This window comes from Ceratosolen solmsi, unplaced genomic scaffold (assembly GCF_000503995.2).
Source record: "Ceratosolen solmsi marchali unplaced genomic scaffold, CerSol_1.0 scaffold7, whole genome shotgun sequence".
NCBI lineage: Eukaryota > Metazoa > Arthropoda > Insecta > Hymenoptera > Agaonidae > Ceratosolen > Ceratosolen solmsi.
The window spans coordinates 9,658,762-9,678,958 of NW_011948413.1; the positions used below are offsets into that span (position 1 = coordinate 9,658,762).

A 20,197-nucleotide genomic window follows, 5' to 3' on the forward strand; every position below is an offset into this window, starting at 1 on the left:
CGCTTCAAAATGCGTGTTTACATTTTTTTTTTTTTTCGAGTAGCAGTTAAAAGTGGAGCTCGCGAACTCTACGAAGCGCGCGCGCGTGCGTATGTGCGCGTATGCGCGTATGCGCGTGTGTGTGCACGTGTGCGCGTGTGCCCTGCCACGCGGATAATTTAACCCAATTAACGCGGAAAGATACGAATGCCCCCGAGTCTTTAAATGCTGAAAGATAAAGGTACTTTAGGTTCGCCGCTTAGTCCTTCCTACCTCCGATGCCTATCGTCCGCTTCATTACATTTTTCACGATTACAAAGCGATAAGTAACTTGCGGTATTAACTGCTAAAGCGTTCCCTTAAAATCGGTTCACTTAGCGAGCTCCCTGACTCGCGGCGCACTTACTTACCAAATCCCAAGCGTTTCAATACAATGGCCCGCCAATGCCGTGCGCCCGACCAATTCGCAATTATAGCGAGAAACCGCACGAATCGATAAATTTGGAGCGCTCGCCTTAACCACGACATTGCTTTAACCTTCATGAATTTCAACAATACCCTAAGGATCAACGAGAAAAGACTCGCTCCCCCCCCCCTCCCCCGTCCCACGTCCCACGTCCGACGTCCCAGCTCGGGGACGTCGTTGGAGCTTTTGCATATGGAGAACATCTCCGGCGCTGCGTCGACAGTTAGGTCGAGCGTGCATTAAGGAGGAAATCAGCTAGTCTCTGCCGGCTTTCATCGTACGGCGAAGATCCTCGCCTCCGGTCGATCCTCGGATCAACGTTGCCGTTTCCTCGAGGGCTGGAGCCTCACAGCTCAATGCCTCGCCTTGACCTATGGCTCACGAGGTCTTTGGATTTTCTCGAGATCTAACGGACTCGTAGCCTTGCATACTATCAATCACGACGGATTTCTAGGTCAACCCCTTCACGGCGCACAACATTTCTCGTAAAAGCTACGATCCCGTGCAGTTTCTTTAATTAATCGAGCCGACCAGTCGATTACCGCCATTTTCATAAAAGCACGCGTACTTAATACTCACGTCGTTGCGCAGCATAGTGGAGTGCACTTTATTGCGCTGAAAATTGTGGAAAATTGAGGATTCCGATGCTCGCTTACTGCATTAATAATACCTCGGTTATACAAAGCCATGGCAATGCAATTTTGTTCATTGTTATTTTACATCTATAGTTGTTCATGTTATGATAAGAGAGCACTAATGACTAATGACTTGGAAAAATCGAAATATCACATGTTACGAGTATCGTATATATTATGCTAATAGGTTAAGCCCAGATAGTATCGGTTATTCTATGGTATTTTCATGGATATTACGTACGTATGTAGGCAAAATTTCGATGTCTAATTACTATGGCATTGCATTGTAATTAACATTGCTTTTATTCAACTGGACGCTCAAGGTAGCACGGAACATCATTATTTCACATAAATAACAAAAATACGGAAGTAATGTTTCGAATTGAGCGCCGCTACGTTAATGCTGTCATATGGCATATCGCGGGCGTGTAATAATATTCGAATATACATAGTAATAAAAAATATAGTAAACCATAGGTTATGTTGGATAAAACGGGACCAAGTGAATGTGGTTGTTGGACAAATTGTGAATAATGGATAAAACATCGGACCTCATTTTTTCCTCGGTTAAACATTATCGTTTCCACGCAGAAGCTAAATCGATGTAAATCAATGCTACATTAACCATTAGAATATCGAATAGATAATAAACGTCCTGTCCTGGCGATCCCTCGAGCTCGCAGGTATCGTAACTTCTTCAACGCTCCATGCCCTTCAGACAATTTTTAAAATTAACTTTTTTTTATTTCAGATGTTATTAAAAGTCAGAATTCTCAGCAATTCGAATTATTGCTCAAGTTTTTTATGCACACAGTTTGAGCGTAACGTTTTAAAAGTTGGTGGTGCTAGGGTGTCTTTTAAATTATTATTTTATTGGGGGCTTAATAATATCCGCATGATTTGTTGCTGTAAATTTTATTACTCCCGGAAAATGGTAAAACAAAATAATAATAGTAAAACAATATAACGTAGAAGTCGAATGGTGTTTAGTATTTTACATTGCATTTATTGCAAACGGATTTTAATGGAGCTGAGTTGTGTGTGTGAGGTGACTTTGTCACATTTTTAAATTTAGCACAGCCCAGCATCGGTTCTCAGTGGAGTTGAAGCATTCTCCAAATATTCTTTACAAGCATACGCGTTACTATCATTAATTAAAGTATTTTGTCAAAATATATCATGAATTACTTTGAACGTGACACAATGGTCTTGGTAAGATTATTTAGGAGGGGCTAAATTAAATTAAGCTTTTCAACTTTGTAAAATCATAGTGCGGAGTACTCCTAGAGCACCTACAGTCGTTGCATGGTACGAGATTATTTTTACGTACATTTCAGAGAAGGTGGAAGAGAGTGAGTGAGAGAGAGAGAGAGAGAGAGAGAGTGAGTGAGAGGGGGGGGGGGTGGGAGGGAGGAGCAGAATAAAACAAAAGAAAATAATAATGAATAAAAAAATCTAAGAAAAAAAGAAATAGGAATTTACATTATTCACTGAAAAACTTGAATGTATAAATTACGGGAAGTTTTGGAGTATCAACAATAGTGGGACCAAGGAATATTAGATTGTGACGCCTAAATTCAAGGCTGCGATTGAAATTAAAAGAAATGTAATATTGAAAGATAAGACTTCCTTCCTTCTCACGCTACGTGAAGCTAATCGCGTAAATCAACAGTACAATGTCAGAATAAACGCAGGCCCGCACTCACACGCACAATTAGTAATTATCATTGGATATACCTGGGCGCGTAGCCGTAATTATATTTTCAAGTTGAGCGCCTCAAGCCCCTCCCGCAATGAATATTTTTCCTTCGGCTGTACAATAAAAGCCGTCTTGGCGGACACGATCACAAATGTCGCAATTTATAAGTAATTTACGCCAAGGCGAGGCTCCCCCAAAGTCCAGCCGATTCCTTTTACAACAACCTTCCTTCTTACTCCCTCCCCCTTGCACTACCCTGAACAACAATTTGTCACCCATAGCGGCTATAAAATCATCATCAAACCCCTTACTCCCCCTACATTCTCATACCCCATGGAGGTTAGTGCCTACTCTTCTACCTTCTCCTTTCGCCCGCGGTCCTACATAAAAGGATATACAGGGGTGCTGCCAACACCAAGGCAATTTCCCTCTTTCAATTATTGTTTGGGCTACCTTTTGTAATTTCTCAACTGCAGCTTGGTAAAAAGAACTGATTCTCGTTGCAATAAATTTGAGCTCTCTCGTTACGCATAGAGTAGCGATCGCGTTAAAATTGTCGTTGCGTTTACGTCGTACTTTGGAGCCGTAGGTTTTCTTTCTTTCTTTTTTATCATATTGAAAATACTATGGCTCATTGCTCCTGTCGCATTATTATTATGCATTGGCTTTTTCTTTCTTGTTCGATTATCTTATCTAACCGTAAACCGTGCCGTGCGCATTAGAGGCCCGTAATAGCGATCATCTCGCGCATAATGTGGAGCGCGATCAAACGCAAAGTCATTTTGAATGTCATTCGATAATTTAGAGAGAAATTTAGGTTTTACTGGTCGTTGCGCTCAGCTGGGAGAGCCGAACGCGCACTGTTATACAGCAGCCTTTATCGGATTACCGTAGAATAAGGCAAAAACATGTAAGCAGAAGAGATAGAGTGAGGGGGGGGGGGAACGAGGAGAACGAGGAGAACGAGGAGAACGAGAACGAGGAGTGAGAATGAGGCATATGAAGGAGAAAAGAAGCAGAAAAGAGAGAAGAAATTAAATATCCTTATCCGTGGTAATTACGCCCCTACTTTCCCTGCACGCAAAGCTCGTAAGTGCGCGCACCGTCGAATCTGCGCCTCGAGAGGGGGTCCCACTCGTCCCCCCCCCCCCCCCCCCCCCCCCCCCGCCCTCCCCCCCCCCCCCCCCCTCCCCCCCATGTTAATCCGCCTGCGCTCACGGCATCCTGACGCTTCATTAATATCGGCTTATCGAACAATGAGATTTATAAGGATAGAGACGCTTGATTTATTAATTGGACGCTACTTTTTACAATGGCTCTGTCATTGTTCCCGATCGGTAGTGGTTATTGTGCGGAGTGCGAGCGAATGCCGATCGATTCGTCCCCTTTAATTCGCACGAACGAGGTCGTAGCCTAAGTCGTCTCGCCCCCATTTGTTCTCATTCGCAAATTTCAAACAACATTGCTAACGTCATTATTCCTATATTTGACAGCTACGGCAATGCCACACTCGCTTACTCACTCGCTCTCTCCCGCTCTCATGCTCCCCCTCCCCCTCTCTATATGTCCCTCTTCAGCATCCCACAAGAAGGGTAAGAAGAGGCCCAAGAGTGGGAGGGAGATGTGCCAGCATTTCTCTCTCGCTCTCTCTCTCTCTCTCCCTCTCTCCTTCTGTCTCTCTCTCTCTCTCTATCTATCTCTCTCTTCGAGCGGCCAGGTGGGGCGGGGTGGGAGTCACCGCGGAGTGCGCGCTCCACTAGCCGGCGCGAGGAAGAGTGAGAGAGAGAGAGAAAGAGAGAGAGACAGAAGGAGAGAGGGAGGCTGAAAGTAGAGGGGCCCCGTCCGTAACGTGAGGCCCCGCGCAGTTAGGGCCCGCAGGCCATCGAGTTCGTTTCTTCCTCGCCTACTTTTAGAAATTAGTCGCACTTGAGCCGGCGAGCCGCGGACAGTCGCACGCACGACAGCACAACGAGGGACCAGAGTCGGAGCCAAGGCATCGCCGAGCGGAGAATCCGGCTAACGTCCGGGTATCCGGGAGTCACGCGAGCACGGGCCGCACGCAGTTGCCAGTCTGTTGTGGCCATAGTACCTGGATGTTGGCCGAGTACGGGAGAGTGCGAGGCCGATAAGAACGGCCGATGAGGGTCGGCAAGCGACAACATCCTTGGGAGCAGACCTGGGGCTCGTGACTCCCACACCTACCAGTTAGACCGTCGAGGCCCGCAGTCGTTTGCCACCCTTCTCCATTGTTTGTTCAAGTGATAAAAGAAACGAGAGTGGTGGCGCGGAAGCCAAGTGCCGGGGCATAATAAGTAATCGACGACAGTGAAAAGTCGGGAAAAGAATCGGACTCGGGACAATAATTGGGCGATATAGCCGATATAACCGTTATAACCAATATAACAAAGATAACCGATATAACCGATATAACCGATATAATCGATAAAATCGAGATAATCGATATAACCGCGATAACCGAGAGATCAGAGAGCGTGCGACGAGGGCTGATGATCGAGCCGCGCACGAGGACAGCGCCGCTCGAGGGGTGAGATACTGTGCCTCGCTCGGTGGATAAATTCCTCAAACGCAGTCCCGAGGACATAAACAACACCACTCTGGATACCACGCTGCTCATATGTAAGTTTGATCCCAGATTGATTAGCTACTCCGTTGCCCACTGCTTTACCCCTTTGCCCAATTTCGCCGTATTGGCAGTCGACCCGCGGTCAGGAGCGCGCCGCGACAAAAAGCGAGTGGGAAAGCCAGGACGAGGCTCGGCTGCTGCTTCCCCTGACAAGAAGTCGAGACGTGACAGGAAGAGCGCCCGGGGAAAAAACTGTGTCTATTAATGCCGCGTAAGATCCGCTCGGGCCGTTTGCCATTAATTAGAATAGAGGGACGCCGGATCATCGAGTTCGAGTCGTCGATTGCTACGATAAAAACGAGGTTTTTCATTGCTCGGGCCCCCGATGGCTTTTGTTGGTATGTGAGCGCTCGCGCGCTCCATCTGTCAGTCCTACTTTCGGTGATCCACTTTCTACGATCGAGCATAAATCAAGATCTGCCTCTTAAAAGCATATCGATTATTTTCACAAGTACGTCGGGCAATCTGTCAAATTAATAAATTGAATCGTCCGTGCCGTTAAGGCCCAATCTTAACATTAATACCAAAACGTCTAATCGACACCTGCAACTGAAAATTGGACATTTCACCAGTGCGACATCCAATCGTATACATCCCTCTCTCTCTCTCTCTCTCTCTCTCTCTCTCTCTCTCTCTCTGTATCTCTTTCTGTATCTCTCTGCCTTTCTCTGTCTCTCTCTCTCTCTCTATGTCTTTCACCTGTTCGCATCGATAACGTTGGTATTGAATGCGCGGACATTTGCATCAGTGGCGCTTCAATAAAAAAAAAGAGAAAAAAAGAATTAAAGAATGAGAGAAAAGCACAAGACGATAGAACCAAGCACAGATAAGCTAGAAGGATTAGAATTCCAATTGACAAATGAAAAGAAACGTGTTCTGGAGAAGCTCGTGAGCACAAGTGTCGCGTCGTGGTATCCGCGACCTCGGGCCCACGTTCGGAACCCTGTCCTTGCTCATTGAAACGGTAAAAAGCGGTAGACGTGGGGGCGGATCATAAGAGAAAACCTAGGAGAACCACGGATATATAATGGCGAAAATCTAACTAAAAGCCCCGTTCTGTCTCTCTCTCTCTCTCTCTCTCTCTCTCTCTCTCTCTCTCTTTCCATATTTTCTTCTCTAGGTCTCTCATGCTTCCTACAGTTGCAAGGTGTACGTGCGCATATCTCTCGGAGAGAAAGGCCCCTTCCTCTTTGAGCAGGCGGCTTTAGAATCGCGGTGGGAGGTAAAGAGCGCCCGGAGCGAATGTACGTAGAAGTACAGGAAGAGTTATCAACGTGTCTCGACAAGACAGATACAGAGAGAGAGAGAGAGAGAGAGAGAGAGAGAGAGAGAGTGAGCGACGGAGAAGGGGGAGAGGTGGAAAGAGAAAGGGAATAAGAAGTAAGAAGCGAGTGAGGAGTGAGTGAGTGAGTGAGAGAGAGAAGGTCGCGGTACGAGGAGAGGGACAGATAGATAGAGGGGGCGAGGAGGAGTAGGAGGAGGAGGGAGGGATAAAGAGAGAAGGATGTCAGGATAAACAGCTAAGAAAGGAGTGGGAGAGCTTCGCGCGAGAGTAGGTCAGTGTACCGCGACGTTTGTGTGCACGTGTGCATGTGTGCGCGCGTTCGCACGTGAGTGGACTTTGGGTAGGGGTACACGCTTCTTTCACTCTATCCCTGTCTCTTCTCTCTCTTTCTCTCTCTCTCTCTCTCTCTCTCTCCTCTCTCCCCCCTCTTCCTTTTTCCAGAGGAACAGCGAGGCTTCCGATTCGAGTTCCGCGAGGACTCGCGAGAAATATCTGTCTTCCTAGCCGCCCTTCCCTGTCTCTCTCCCTCTGCCGCTAACCGCCAACCTCTTGAGTCCCTACTCGCGAGCCTCGTCTTTGTCACGATGTTGTCTTATGCTAATCGTAAAACATTTCTTTGAGAATCATTAGGGCATTATGGCCTTTGTTTTACAAGCCTTAAGAATGGCTCGGTGACTCCCACCTCCTTCCTTTCTCTCCTTCCATCTTCGCTGCTCCTTTACGCTCCATTTTTAACTGTGTCAGCGGCGATGATTATCATGCGTGAGATACACTATTCCTCGGGTGTCTATTTGGGGGGAGCTTTTCCACTCGGCACGGCACCTTCTCACTAATCGACTCTCATATTCCGCTGGTTGTGTTTTCCACTTAATCGCGCTTAATCGTACCTGGGCAGGTCCGTGCTATTGGCCCCGACGACTACCGGCCATCGGGACCACCGCCACACCCTCCCCCCTCCCGAAATCCCTAAATAAGTCACATCGGATGAACTCTTCGGGAGTCTGGGATCTTAAAGCGAATCAAGCGAACGGTACCCAAACAGGTCAATAAGGACAAACATTTCCCTCGACTTTCGAGCCCCTTCCATTGATAGGGCCAATAATGACTTTCGACGCTAAGCCATAGGAATGGACATCGAAGCTTTTCCACCCGACAAAGAAAGTTCTCTCAATGCGCGGCAAAAATCGAAATATCATGTCTCGTGCGCCGCGAACGAACAAGAAGCGACACAGGAAAAATCCTGCCTTCGATTATACGCAAAATCCATCACGTTCGTACTCGCTACTCGAAAACGGACTACGTGTGTACCTGTTGAACCTAGTGGCCCAATTCACATGTACGACCCATGCGGAGAAACGATCCGTAATCCGATCTAACATGCATGATAAACCTATGCCCACTAAACACATGCTCACGGCTCCCTCGAGGTATTATCGAGAGATCTTCAATTGATCGAGAGGAAGGTAAATTGAGCAAAGGCTTGACGGTATAGACGGTAATAGCATTGCGAATATATTCGTTCTCTCCCTCGTTCTGTCCCCATGCCACCGTGAGTTACTGGCGCGCTCGACAAAAGCCGCCATCCAACAATTTCCCCGTCATTCTCTCTCTCTCTCTCTCTCTCTCTCTCTCTATATATATATATATATATATATATATATATATATATCTATCTATCTTTCTCCCCTATGCCACAACAGCGGCCACCAAGTCGCACTTTCTCCGCTGGCGATCGCGGCCCTCTACTTCGCCTCTGTACATATGCAGTGTGTACGCTAGTGTACGTATGTAGTGCGTGCGTTAGTGTACGGATGCGAAGGTGCGGTGCGTTGAGTTATTCCTGCGGACGTGTTTAGATTTTCGAGACTCATTTGAATAAATGCGCTTTTACACGGGCGCGAGGGCCGCGTTTTTGTTTTGGCCGAGATGGCGCTCGTTCGGTACACCGGCGCACCACCACATACTTAATCATCCAATCACCCAGTACGTGTATTACAGTAGGCTGATCCGTATATTCCAATGAAAAGTTGTTGCACGGGAGGTAAGGAATTTTGAATATTTATCAGAGTTTGGTCGGGCGGTGAAGGGACGAGACTAGACTAGACTAGACGAATAAATTGACAATGAAGTAGAGAAGAATAACGAGGAAGAGAAGGAGGAGGTGGAGGAGGAGGAGGAGGAGGAGGAAGAGGGAATAAGAATATGACTAAATACGTTTGCTTCCCTCTATATAATTATTATTATTATTATTTGCTGGTTTTTTTTTTGTTGTCATCCAAATTTGCGCAATTGCTCATTAAATAATCAAGTATTAATATAAATTGTGTAAGAAATTGCATTTTACTTTGAATTTAAAATTATCAAGTGCAAGTGTTTCCTAATATTAAGTCTGTGGTAATGAACGAAATTACTTATTTTATATAACGCAAACGGTGAGCGGAAAAATATACTTACAATTATTTGCAACACAGATGAGCGATAATCTAGTCGTTAGATAATATTTATATAAAATTATTCGCTAATCATTATTTAAGTTTCGTGCAGGTATTATTATTATTATTATTATTATTATTATTATTATTATTATTATTATTATTATTATTATTATTATTATTATTATTACTATTATTATTTTATTCTTTTCTCTTGGGCGTTTTCAAGTACGACATGCCATGATTTTTCCAGTCAATAGTTAGAGTCTAATAATATATTTTTCGATTGGCTTTTGCCGATATCTCGTCGACAGCATGAAATTTCGAATCCAACGGATGCACGCGTGCGAACTTAACGTTTGAGGAACTTGAGAGAGTCAAGAATTTATTTAACGAGATACAATGCTCTTCCTCGTTATTCATAGTGCTCGCAAAATAAAAAGAAAAAGCACGATATTCCCATTCGTCGAGAGATTCGAGCATCTTTTGACTGAGTTTAACGCGCGCGTAGACACAATAAGTTAGGCCCCACGTACAAGCTTACGCATCCGAGCTTAAACTTAAGCACTAAAAATATAACAAAAGGAAAGAAAAAAAAAAGAGCCATAAAATAATGAATAAGAAAAAAGAACAATCAATAAAAGAAAAAGAAAAAAAAACGAGGGCGAAAGCCTTTCCGTTATTTGCTCGCAATTCGAGCGCCCGGTTATTTCATGCCACTCCCCCCCCCATTCCCTCCCCCTCCATGTACAAACAATTCACTTTCTACATTAGCATACTTCATTACACGGGCATGATTCACGAGGTTTGTCGCGCATGGGCGATCTCGCCGCGCATTCGAATAGACACGAGTCCAAGCTTCCTCGAGACGCCAATTATTACGGATAAATGTGTAGATAAAAGCGCCGGCTAACAACGATGAAATAAAATCGACAAATTTAATCGAACGATCGAGTATTTTTACCTAACAGCATCCACCTCTCCCAAATGGACCCGTGCTAACAATTATCCCGACGAACAATAAGCTTCAATTGATAAGTGAAACTGACCAAGTTTCGTGCGCCGTCGGCTCCTTCGACTCCACTTCCATTTAGCTGCGAAAACTCCTGGGCTTCCACTGCCATAAGCTTCGCGTCCGGACCGATGCGTACCGTTCATAACCGACGCCGCACCGTTAGCAGTACGCAAGCACGAACATAGTATCCCCGCCCCTCCCCCAATCGCCCAAACCGCCATTCCCTCCCTGCCGCCCCTCCATTGAGGAACGAGACGAGCTCGACTCAGGGCAGATACGGTGCTGGGTCCGACCACGGTACGCCCACGGCCTCCACGTAGAGTCGATGCGATAGAATCAAATACGTTGGCGCGCGCCGCATTATTAAAGCACCTCCCGCGGAACAATTGAATTGCGAGGGCCCGAGGGCCTCAACGCGGTAGAATTCTGCGTAGGAATTATGCCATGGGTGCCACGGCGCTCAAGATCGGCGTTAGGTGCCATTGTATTCAGGAGGCTAACGACAAATCGGGGCCCGCGTAATCCAGCGCGGACCCATAACGAAGCCGCTAAATATAACTGGGACATCGAGAGAGCGCGACGGTACCGCTAGGATACCGCTCCGCGAGATTGATAAAGGCCCTCATTTGCCGGAGGTACGAGCGAAGCGGCTCCTCGTACGCTAATTAGCGCATTCCTTTAGATTTCCTCTAGGTATCGTTCGGTTGTCGCCCTGTCCGACTGGAAGGAGCGAGCGAGAGAGATGGGACGCGTCGGTGGGTCGACCCTTGCCGAGACTTTTATCGGCTGGCCAGCAGGGCCCTTGTACCTGGCTTCTCCTGCCTTCCTCGAAAGCCACCGACCTCTCCTCTCCCGCGCCGTCGCTGGCCCACCACCGCCCTCAGTCCCCTCGACCCACAAAATCCCGGGGCCCAGGGATCGACCCTTCGCGACAGTCAAGTGCTCCCATTGTGTGTACTATAGGCTATAATGGCGGGACGAGCCGAGTGGAAAATGCGAGTGTGATTACTCGAATCGAGGCTTATTATTCGTCGCCGCAGTCCCATTACTTAAGTGAGTCGAACTTTGGGAATATTTCAGCGAACGAATGCGCGAGGCGCCCAAACCTTCCCTCCTACTCTTGCTTCGACCATTTTATTTCCATTACTTCGTTGTTGGCTCAATATGTTCAACATCTGTAATACTTTATCAGGGCTGCTTATCTATACGTATATTTTTTCCTTCTTTCTTCCTCCTCCTCCTCCTCCTCCCCCTCCCCATATCGTTCTCCCCCCTTCTCCTCCTCCTCCTCCTGCTCCTCCTCCTCCTCCTCCTCCTCCTCCTCCTTTTTTCTATTTTTTCATTTTTTTTTTCTTTCTTTGTTGTTCACCGTTAGAGAAAACAAAGCATATTTTCTTAATGAAACACCTATCGGTGCGTAATGCTTATCAATTTTGTCGAAAGTAGAGAAATATACATTCGTTTAATATATTTGCTCGTATGCATATATAATAAGATTTTATTTCGGCTCGATACCGGAAAAACAATAGAGCTTGACAGCAATTAATGGCACGCTGGCATTGTGTCAATGTCTGCCGTGAAGCCATTTATCAACAATTCCTACGTAAATACGAGTCGAATAAGTATTCGTTCAGAAGTAGGTTCCGTTGAGTTGAGTTATCTATTTTTAATTTCGAGCACTATTCATCGAGTACTTCAAGTTCTCTTTGAAAAGTGTAGTCGTTAACGAGCTGGCGCAAGAGATTATCCGTCACTACGGCTTATCACAATACAATCGGGAACAAAATTCTGATCGAACCTAGGTTAAATCAGCCCAAGTGCCTTGGTCTTCGAAGCTTCGCGCCGGAAGTGGAAGTGAATCTCGAAGTGTAGGACTCAGCCGTGAGACTGTAACGAGTGCGCGCACCTCCATCTCTCATCCCCTCTCTATCGAGAAAACTCGAGGTTAGTAAGTAGGTCGTCCCGACGGATCTACCGACGCGAGCGGCATTTTTCGCAATGAAAAGGAAAGCCCTCACCTTCCCCACCCCACGGCACGAGCTCTTTCTCCGGTGCGTGCGTGCGATGATTCGTGGGTCTGCGTGATCAGAGAGCCGTGCCAAGAGCAACAAAAGTAGAAGCCGCAACGGCAGCAGCAGCAGAAACAACAACAACAGCAGCAGCGGTAATAGCAGCAGCAACGGCGGTATAAGCATGAGGAGGAGGAGGAGGAGGAGGAGGAGAAGGCGAAGGAGGAGGAAGAGAAGAAGCTGACGGTGGCGGTGGTGGTGATGGCCGTGGCTGTTGTGGCGGTAGCGGTGTTGCCTGTGGTGGTGCTGGTCGGATGGGGTGGGGAAGTCGGGGAGGGGGAATTACACGCAGGAGAAATGGGAAGAAAGAAAGAAAGAAGGAAAGAACGAAGGAATGAAAGAAAGAATAAAACGTCCGGAGGCAGCGCGGCTGGATGCGCGCGGTGGTGGTGGGAGCGAGCGAACGAGCCTCTCCGGCTAACGGTGCTCCGTTCCACTTTTGTAGTGACAGTTGGCCCCCGCCTCATACCTCCAGAGCCACTGCCGACCACGTGCACACCAGAGCCACCTCCAACGTTCTCCTTACGTCTCCCCACCAGCCGCCAACCCTTTAACCCACCTGAATCTAGTGGAGCAACGACGTCGTGGATGACTCGGCTGGAGGCAAAGCCGTGCCAGTATGCACATCAGTGCAAGATTTAACTTTATAATGTAAATATCATTAAACAAGTAATTGCTGGAATAAAGTAATTTTTATTAAAGCATATTGTCAATAATTAATGATCATAGTCAAATGTCCTCGCCCCCCCCCCCCCCCCCCCCCCCCTGCCACCATCCAACTGCCGCCACGGCCACCACCACCACCACCGTCACCTCTAATCATCTCGAGTAAATAGTCGCCCGCATTAATCTATCTTACCGTTTTACCTTCGGCGAAAGAGATACGAGTCAGAGGCTCCGATGGAGTAGAGGGAAACGAAACGAGATGAATATGCGCGTTTTCGCCTTTCCACGCGCAATACTCCTTTCGGTTACTCGCTATTCCGTCTCCTCGTTAGGCTCCTCGTCAGGCCAACCTCTTTTCTTCTAAGAGAGCACCCGTACCATACCCGGACGTATACACGCACGCCCGTTCCTTCTCCATCTCCTTCTCCCTTCCCCCTGTCCACCCCTCAACGCCTCGCTCACTCTCTCTCTCTCTCTCTCTCTCTCTCTCTCATTCTCTCTCTCTATCTCTCTATCTCTCTCTAATCAGAACGTAATCGGAGCCCTTAATGTACGGGCGCCCTTACCGGTGCCCCACTCTGTGAAAATCCCTGCCTGCACTGGCTCCCCTCGGCTGCTCGGTAGGCGTGCAGTGAGATGCCGACGGTGACGCGGATTGATTTTCAGCGATCGGCCCAAAAAGCCGACGGGGGCCCTGACTCATCGGTAATTGACCGCATTAGCGTACGAGGTTCGCTCGCGCTCAATAATCCTCGATAATGCAGTCCGTTAGCGGCGGTCGTTAGGCCCTCGTTAGGCCCACGTGCGTCGGCCGAATACCGGCATACGCGGCCTCGCCCACACGCGACAACGGAAAGAGCCGAAAAGACCCGTTGCCGCGCTTCGACCTCGGGGTCCGCGAGGGCCTTGGCGCGCCACTGCCGGGATAACGGTACCACCGTACCACGTCACGCGGCTCCTCCGAGTTCCGCGCGCCCATACGCGGACACACCTCCACCTCCGCTTTGTCGGAGCGCGCAGAAGTGAGGCGAGGAGCGAGCAGGAGTGCGATGAGGAGCGAGAAGGAGGAGGAGGCGACGGGACGAGACGAAGCGAAGAGGGGGAGAGAGTGCGTACGCGTTTGAATAAATTTTTCCTCCGCGTGTGGCTGTAGCGATGGCCCGATCGATATGTCCGATAGTTGGAATTCGCCTCCTCCTCCTTCACCTCTTTCATTTTTCTTATTCGAGAGGATTTAGACGGGATAATACGGGGGGGGGGGGGAAGTATCGGTAGGCGATATTACGTAATCGCGTCACATTGGCTTTGTCTAGCCGGACAAAGCATGACAAACTAAGCCATCCTCGATGCATATCGGCCTAAATCGCGGGCCCCCGACACCACTTACATGACGGGAGTTTCGCGGACGCGGCGAGCGCATATTCTCCGGTGAACAGCCGGGTTACGGATAGTACGGAAGGTGGTACAGAGAGAGAGAGAGAGAGAGAGAGAGAGAGAGAGAGAGTGAGCGAGAGAGTGACTGATGAAGTGGGAGGGAATGACGGGAGAGTCTGTCTTCGATGAGGTGGCCCCGCATTCGACAAGGACGGCCTGCGACAAGGCCGACGAGGGGCGGATGGGGGGGGGGGCTCACGTACGAAAGAAGGGGCCGCCGGGAGATGCATCTTTAGAGCGGCGGTCGCATAAATTATGGAGGTCAGCGAGCCGCGGAGGAATCGATAACGCCGTCGCGCGAGGTGAAAATATAATTTATAGGCGACTGGACGATCGGTATTGCCGGCGGCGTAATTTTTCCATTTCCCAGCCGCTTACGGTACGCGGGCTACACGAGTCCATCGAGTCGCCCGGTAACCTCGATCGGCCGGCCAAAAAAAAACAGCTCCCTCTGCGTCTGTAAAAGTAGCCATCGTCGATCGGTCCGCGTCTTTCGGCATTCGGCTGCCATCCCCTTAATTCCTGAGACACTCAAATCGAGTGGTACGGCGAGAGCATCTGCGCCCGCGTTCCGCTTCCCGACGCTTTCCGCCACTTTTCTTTATTTCATTTTTTGCTCTTAATGTGCGTTAATTTGGACGACCGAGAAGGAGTCGGCTAGTAGTGTGCCACTGACCTAGTTAATCGGCCTGGGCTCTCTTTCCTTTCTTTAGACGTTGCCAGCGAGCAATGAAAAACTGATAGAGAGAGACAGAGAGAGAGAGAGAGAGAGAGAGAGAGGAGGGGAGCGAGAGGCATAGGGGCATAGTGTGCGGGCGTGGGTGTGCGTCCGTGCGCGAGTGCGTGAGCGCGCAGCAGAGGGAGAGGGAGAAGGAGACCGCGATGCTCTTCAAAAGACCCACCAGGTTATCTCCCGCCAATACACACGAAATGTCATCGCGTAAATTCCAGGCTCACCATTACAGACAATCGGAGATAGCTTTTTCGAATGTCTATAGCATAAAATGCTGAGCTCAGCAAGCGACCCAACCATTAAGCATTGATCGGGCAATCGCACTCGTTGGTTCCTTAAATGATTTGGTCGTAGCCGTGTTGTCCCACTTTGAATTTTATCCTTATCTCACATACCCATTGTCTCACAGCGTCCCAATAGAATGCTCCCCTTTCACGCTTTTATTCAGATCGCAAACATATCTACGTCGCTCCTCTTTAGGAACGTTAATAGGACGATTTTCCGTCCAACCGATGCGAGCCTACTACTCTATTTCGAATGAGGCGATTGGAAAAGTAAGCGATCGGCGCTAGCCAACCGCTTGGGATGTACATCCCACTTAATCTTAAGAGTTCTACTTTTTCAGCGAGAGCGCGCCAATAAAATTGACGTTCGTCGTAAAATGCGCCGATAAATTAATTTTTTATAACCAGAGTTTTCTAACCGAGTGCCAGTATGCGTGTAAAGTCAAAAGTAATAAGGCATTTTTTAGCCTTGTTCCGTTTACGCGAGGCAAAGACGGTAAAGGCCTGGCGAGCAGCGACCCTTTTTCAAAGCCCTCGTATGGTCCTGACTCTGCGACAAGGAATGACAGATACCGAGAGAGAGAGCGAGAGAGAGAGAGAGAGAGAGATAGAGAGAGAGCGAGAGAGAGAGAGAGAGCGAGAGAGAGAGATAGAGAGAGAGCGAGAGAGAGAGAGAGACAGAGAGAGGCAGGCATACGATGTTTAATGTATGAGATGCCCCGTTTTGCTTGCAGGTCCTCGCGGCGCCGTTGGCGGTTGCAGCACCCCCGGCAGTAGAGTGGATCCCTGGTGGAATCCTGGTTCCTTCTGCCCCTCGGTCTCGAGTCCAGGACCTCCAAGGATCGACGAGGGGCCGCCACTCGACAACGACGACTTCCACTTCTGCTCCATCCCATCGAGCGCTAACGGCAATGGCCACGACCGCCTAAATTCCATTAGCAGCCACTACCAGCACCGTCAACCTCACCTCGAACCCCAGGATTCACGCATCTCCGAGAACGGCTGCTACGGTAGCGTTGCCAGCAGCACCAGCAACGGCACTAGCTGCAGCGCTGTCAACAACAACAATAACAACAACAACAGCAACAACAACAACAACAACAACAACAACAACAGTAGCAATAGCAGCAACAGTAGTAATAGCAGCAGCAGCAGTAGCAGCAGCAGTAGCAGCAGCAGCAGCAGCAGCAGTAGTAGTAGTAGTAGTAGTAGCAACAGCAGCGGTAGCAGTAGCAGCGGTAGCAGCAACAACAACAGCGGCAGTGGCAGTGGCGGCGGCACAGAAGGCGGAGGCGGTGGAGGCGGCAACAACGGCAATAACGCCACTAGCGTCAGCACCATCAACAATAACAACCGAAACAGCGCAACGGCTTCGGCGGCCAGCCTCGGCTACGTCGCCTCCACGCGGTCCAATGTCGTTACCTCCGGTGAAGCTCCCGACCCTTACGCTCTTATAACCAGCAGCCTTCAGCAAGCGAACGCCGCTCGTATTCAACATCAGCAACAGCTCCCGGGGACCGACGACAGCGGCGCTCGAGTCGACTCCTCCCAGGGTCCACAGCGGCGACTGGCCCCGTTACTTTCATCCCCCGTTGGTACGGGCCCATCCCAAGCCGCGGCCGACTCACTCAACGGCCTCCTCTCGGGCCTCGGTGGCCGCGTGAAGCGCGAGGACGAGGCGGAGGCGCGCGGCGCCCCAACCTCCTCCACGGGCTTCGGGCCCTCCCTCCTCGGCTCCCTCCTCGCGAGTACGAGGCTCCCCGCGCGGGCCCAGGCATACGTCGGCCGCAGGGAACCGAGCGGTCCACACGAGGGGCCCGGCGACGAGACCGATCTCCTCCTCGGGCCGGTGAAGCTCGAGTATCCGGGCGAGGACGGGCCCGAGTCTCGGGACGCGTACGCTCGCTCGCTCGACATGAAATTCGAGACGCAAAACGGGCCCCCGGCGCACTTGGGGACCGCGGGCGTCGAGGCCGCCCACAGCAGTCAGGCCGGCCCGGGCATCGTCGTCGCGGGCTCACCCGGCGAGGTCGTCGGCGTCGAGGGTATGCTCCTCTCGCCTTGGGCAGCCGCGGGCGCCGACTTCCTCGAGGCCCACGATGCCAAACAAAGCGCGGCCGGTCTCGAGGACGCCTGGGACACGCTCCTTCTGGGCTCCTCCGTCGGCGTTACCGCGGCTCAGTCACTAGCCGAGCTCAAGCCACTGCCCCCATTTACCGGCTACACCGGCCACTTGAGCATCAACGGCATTCCCGGGCATCATTATCACACGATCGCCTCCTCGGCTCAACGACCCTCCATGCAGCCGAGCTCACCCTCACCCTCCTCCAACCACGAATACTACGAGTCCTCGGTCGTTTCCTCAAGCACCCCCTGTCCCCCCGTCACTCAGAAGCAGCAGCAGCAACAACAACAACAACAACAACAACAACAACAACATCACCATCACCACCATCAGCAGCAGCAGCAGCAGCAGCAGCAGCAGCAGCAACAACAGCACCAGCAGCATCAGCACCAGCATCAGCATCAGCACCATCAGCAGCAGCAACAACAACAGCAACAGCAACAGCAACAGCAACATCAACAGCAACAGCAGCAATTGCCACAATCGACTCAGCAAACGGTCGATTACATCAACAACATCGAGGACCTTGCCGAGATAATTGGCTCTGCCATGGCCGATACGACGGTCCCGGGTGGTGGAGCTGGCGGTGGCCCAGGTGGAGGAGCCGCCGTCGGTGGAGGCAATGGTAGCGGTGGTACCGGAGTTAATCCAGGCCCCGGTAGTAATACGGCGAGCAATGGGCCCACGTCCGAGCACGAGCCCGAGGTGTCACCGCGCGACTGGATCGACATCGCCGAATGGATCGACACCGCTTGCTCGCCCAAAGCCCAGGAGACGAACTCATCGAGCCCGTACTCGCAGATGTACGCAACGACGACAGCTCCCAACTCTCAGCAACAGCAACAACAACAGCAGCAACAACAGCAGCAACAACAGCAGCAGCAACACGGCTCGACTCTACAGAGTCTCTTAACTCACGGCTACTCGCCCATGCTTCAGCAGCGATTGCAGGCCTCCTGCGGCGAGACACCCTCGTCGACGAGCCCCTACCCTCCGGTGAGTCCGCCCGGGCGTGTCTCGACTTCCTGCAGCCCCGACCAGCAGCTGCACTCGTCGTTCGCCGCGCCCCAGCATCCTCGTAAGCGCTCGCGACCCTCCGGTGGTGGCCACAGCCCGACGAAAAAGAGTCCCGGCTCGACGACGACCACCTCCCTACCGTATGGGCCCGAAGCCGGCCTCATGGCCGGGAAGGAGAAGCCCGTGCATAGGTGCTCCATCTGCAATCGGGGCTTCCTCAACAAGAGCAACATCAAGGTCCATCTAAGGACGCACACGGGCGAGAAGCCGTTTAGGTGCGAGGTTTGCGGCAAGGCCTTCCGCCAGAAGGCCCACCTCATCAAGCACCAGCAGATACATAAGAGGATTGGCAGGGACTAGAGACCGGCGTCCTCACCGGCCCAAGGATCTCGCCTCGCGGCCGACATACGCGGGCCACGCCTAAATTTTCTAGGAGACGGAACGCGCGATTTAACGACGCGCTCCCTCTTCTCCTCGGCCACGAGCCGACCGGGAGCCTTAGCGATATGCCCATGCAACAACCACTCACACAAGCGAACAAACACACACGTACACACAACAAAATTGTCCCACAAGCTCCCGTGTCATGGTCGGACGATCGACGGCTCCGTGAAGTCCGAGGCGTTCGCTAGCACTAGTGTACCTTACGCTCTTACAGCTGCTACGGACTGACCTTAGTTGCGTCTTGTTTGACTATCCCCGCCCCCTCCTCCTCCTCCTTCTCCTCCTCCTCACCACCCCTATCTACCACCCGAATTTACCACCCCCTCTTTATACATCCCTCGATCTTCTCATCCTTCATCCTCATCCTCGTCCTCATCTTTCTTTTCCTTCACCCAGGCCCCTCATCCCAGCCTCATCGCACTATATGCATATCTTCTTTCCCTTTTTACCATTAATAAATTATCTCGCTATCGTTGTTCACTCTCCGTTTTTAATTCGTCTCATCAGATTTTCAATTTTCCTATTCGTCCATCCACTCTCTCTCTCTCTCTCTCTCTCTCTCTCTCTCTCTCTCTCTCTCTCTCTCTCTATCTATCTATCTATCTATTGTACTTTTCATCGTCCCCATCTACGGCCCCGAGCCCTTTGATTATTATTTATTCGCCGCGTATAATTTCATTGCGTTGTAATATAGTCTTCTGAATCGCGATCGCTACTTAAGTTAGCCTCATCTCCTTCTCTCTCTCTCTCTCTCTCTCTCTCTCTCTCTCTCTTTCAAGTTTACCCTTATCTATAACGCTCTTGTACATTCCGTCGCATTATGCTGAATAATTATGAAGGAAAAGTGATGATAGGCGCATATTGCATGGACAAGCTATAATATATATATATATCTCCGCGTAAATAATATTTATTAATTGATAATGCTTGTCTAATGTCGCGGCTCATTATCTAAAAAATAAACTCTCGCCGCCTATGACTTGCGCGCAATAGAGATAGATTTTTACGCACAAACCACGACTCTCGGGCTTTTCTGTTGGTTTATTAAATTTTACTTTGCTTCCGTCCTCCCCACTTCCTTCTGCTCACTGTGGGAAGTAGGTCATAAATTGTAGGCCAACACATACGGGTTGCGATCAATCGACAGTTCACATTGTGTTTATTATTACTTTCTTCTTCATTACCCTTTGTTTCATTTATAGTTTTATTTCTTTGTTTACCCATTCTTTTTGTTTTTCTTTTTGTTTTTGTTTCGTCTCTCTCTCTCTCT

At 49.9% G+C, this 20,197-nt stretch overlaps 1 protein-coding gene across 1 annotated transcript in view; it reads left to right on the forward strand.

Moving 5' to 3' along the window:
* Window positions 1-19,201, forward strand: part of ich (zinc finger protein ichor) — an 82,445-nt gene extending 63,244 nt beyond the window's left edge. Inside the window, exons 2-3 of the mRNA XM_011506444.1 lie at window positions 16,076-16,292; window positions 16,575-19,201. Coding sequence (XP_011504746.1) covers window positions 16,076-16,292; window positions 16,575-18,843 — 2,486 coding nt within the window. The 3' untranslated portion in view covers window positions 18,844-19,201. The remainder of the gene's footprint in view (window positions 1-16,075; window positions 16,293-16,574) is intronic.
* The last annotated feature ends 996 nt before the right edge of the window (window positions 19,202-20,197 follow it).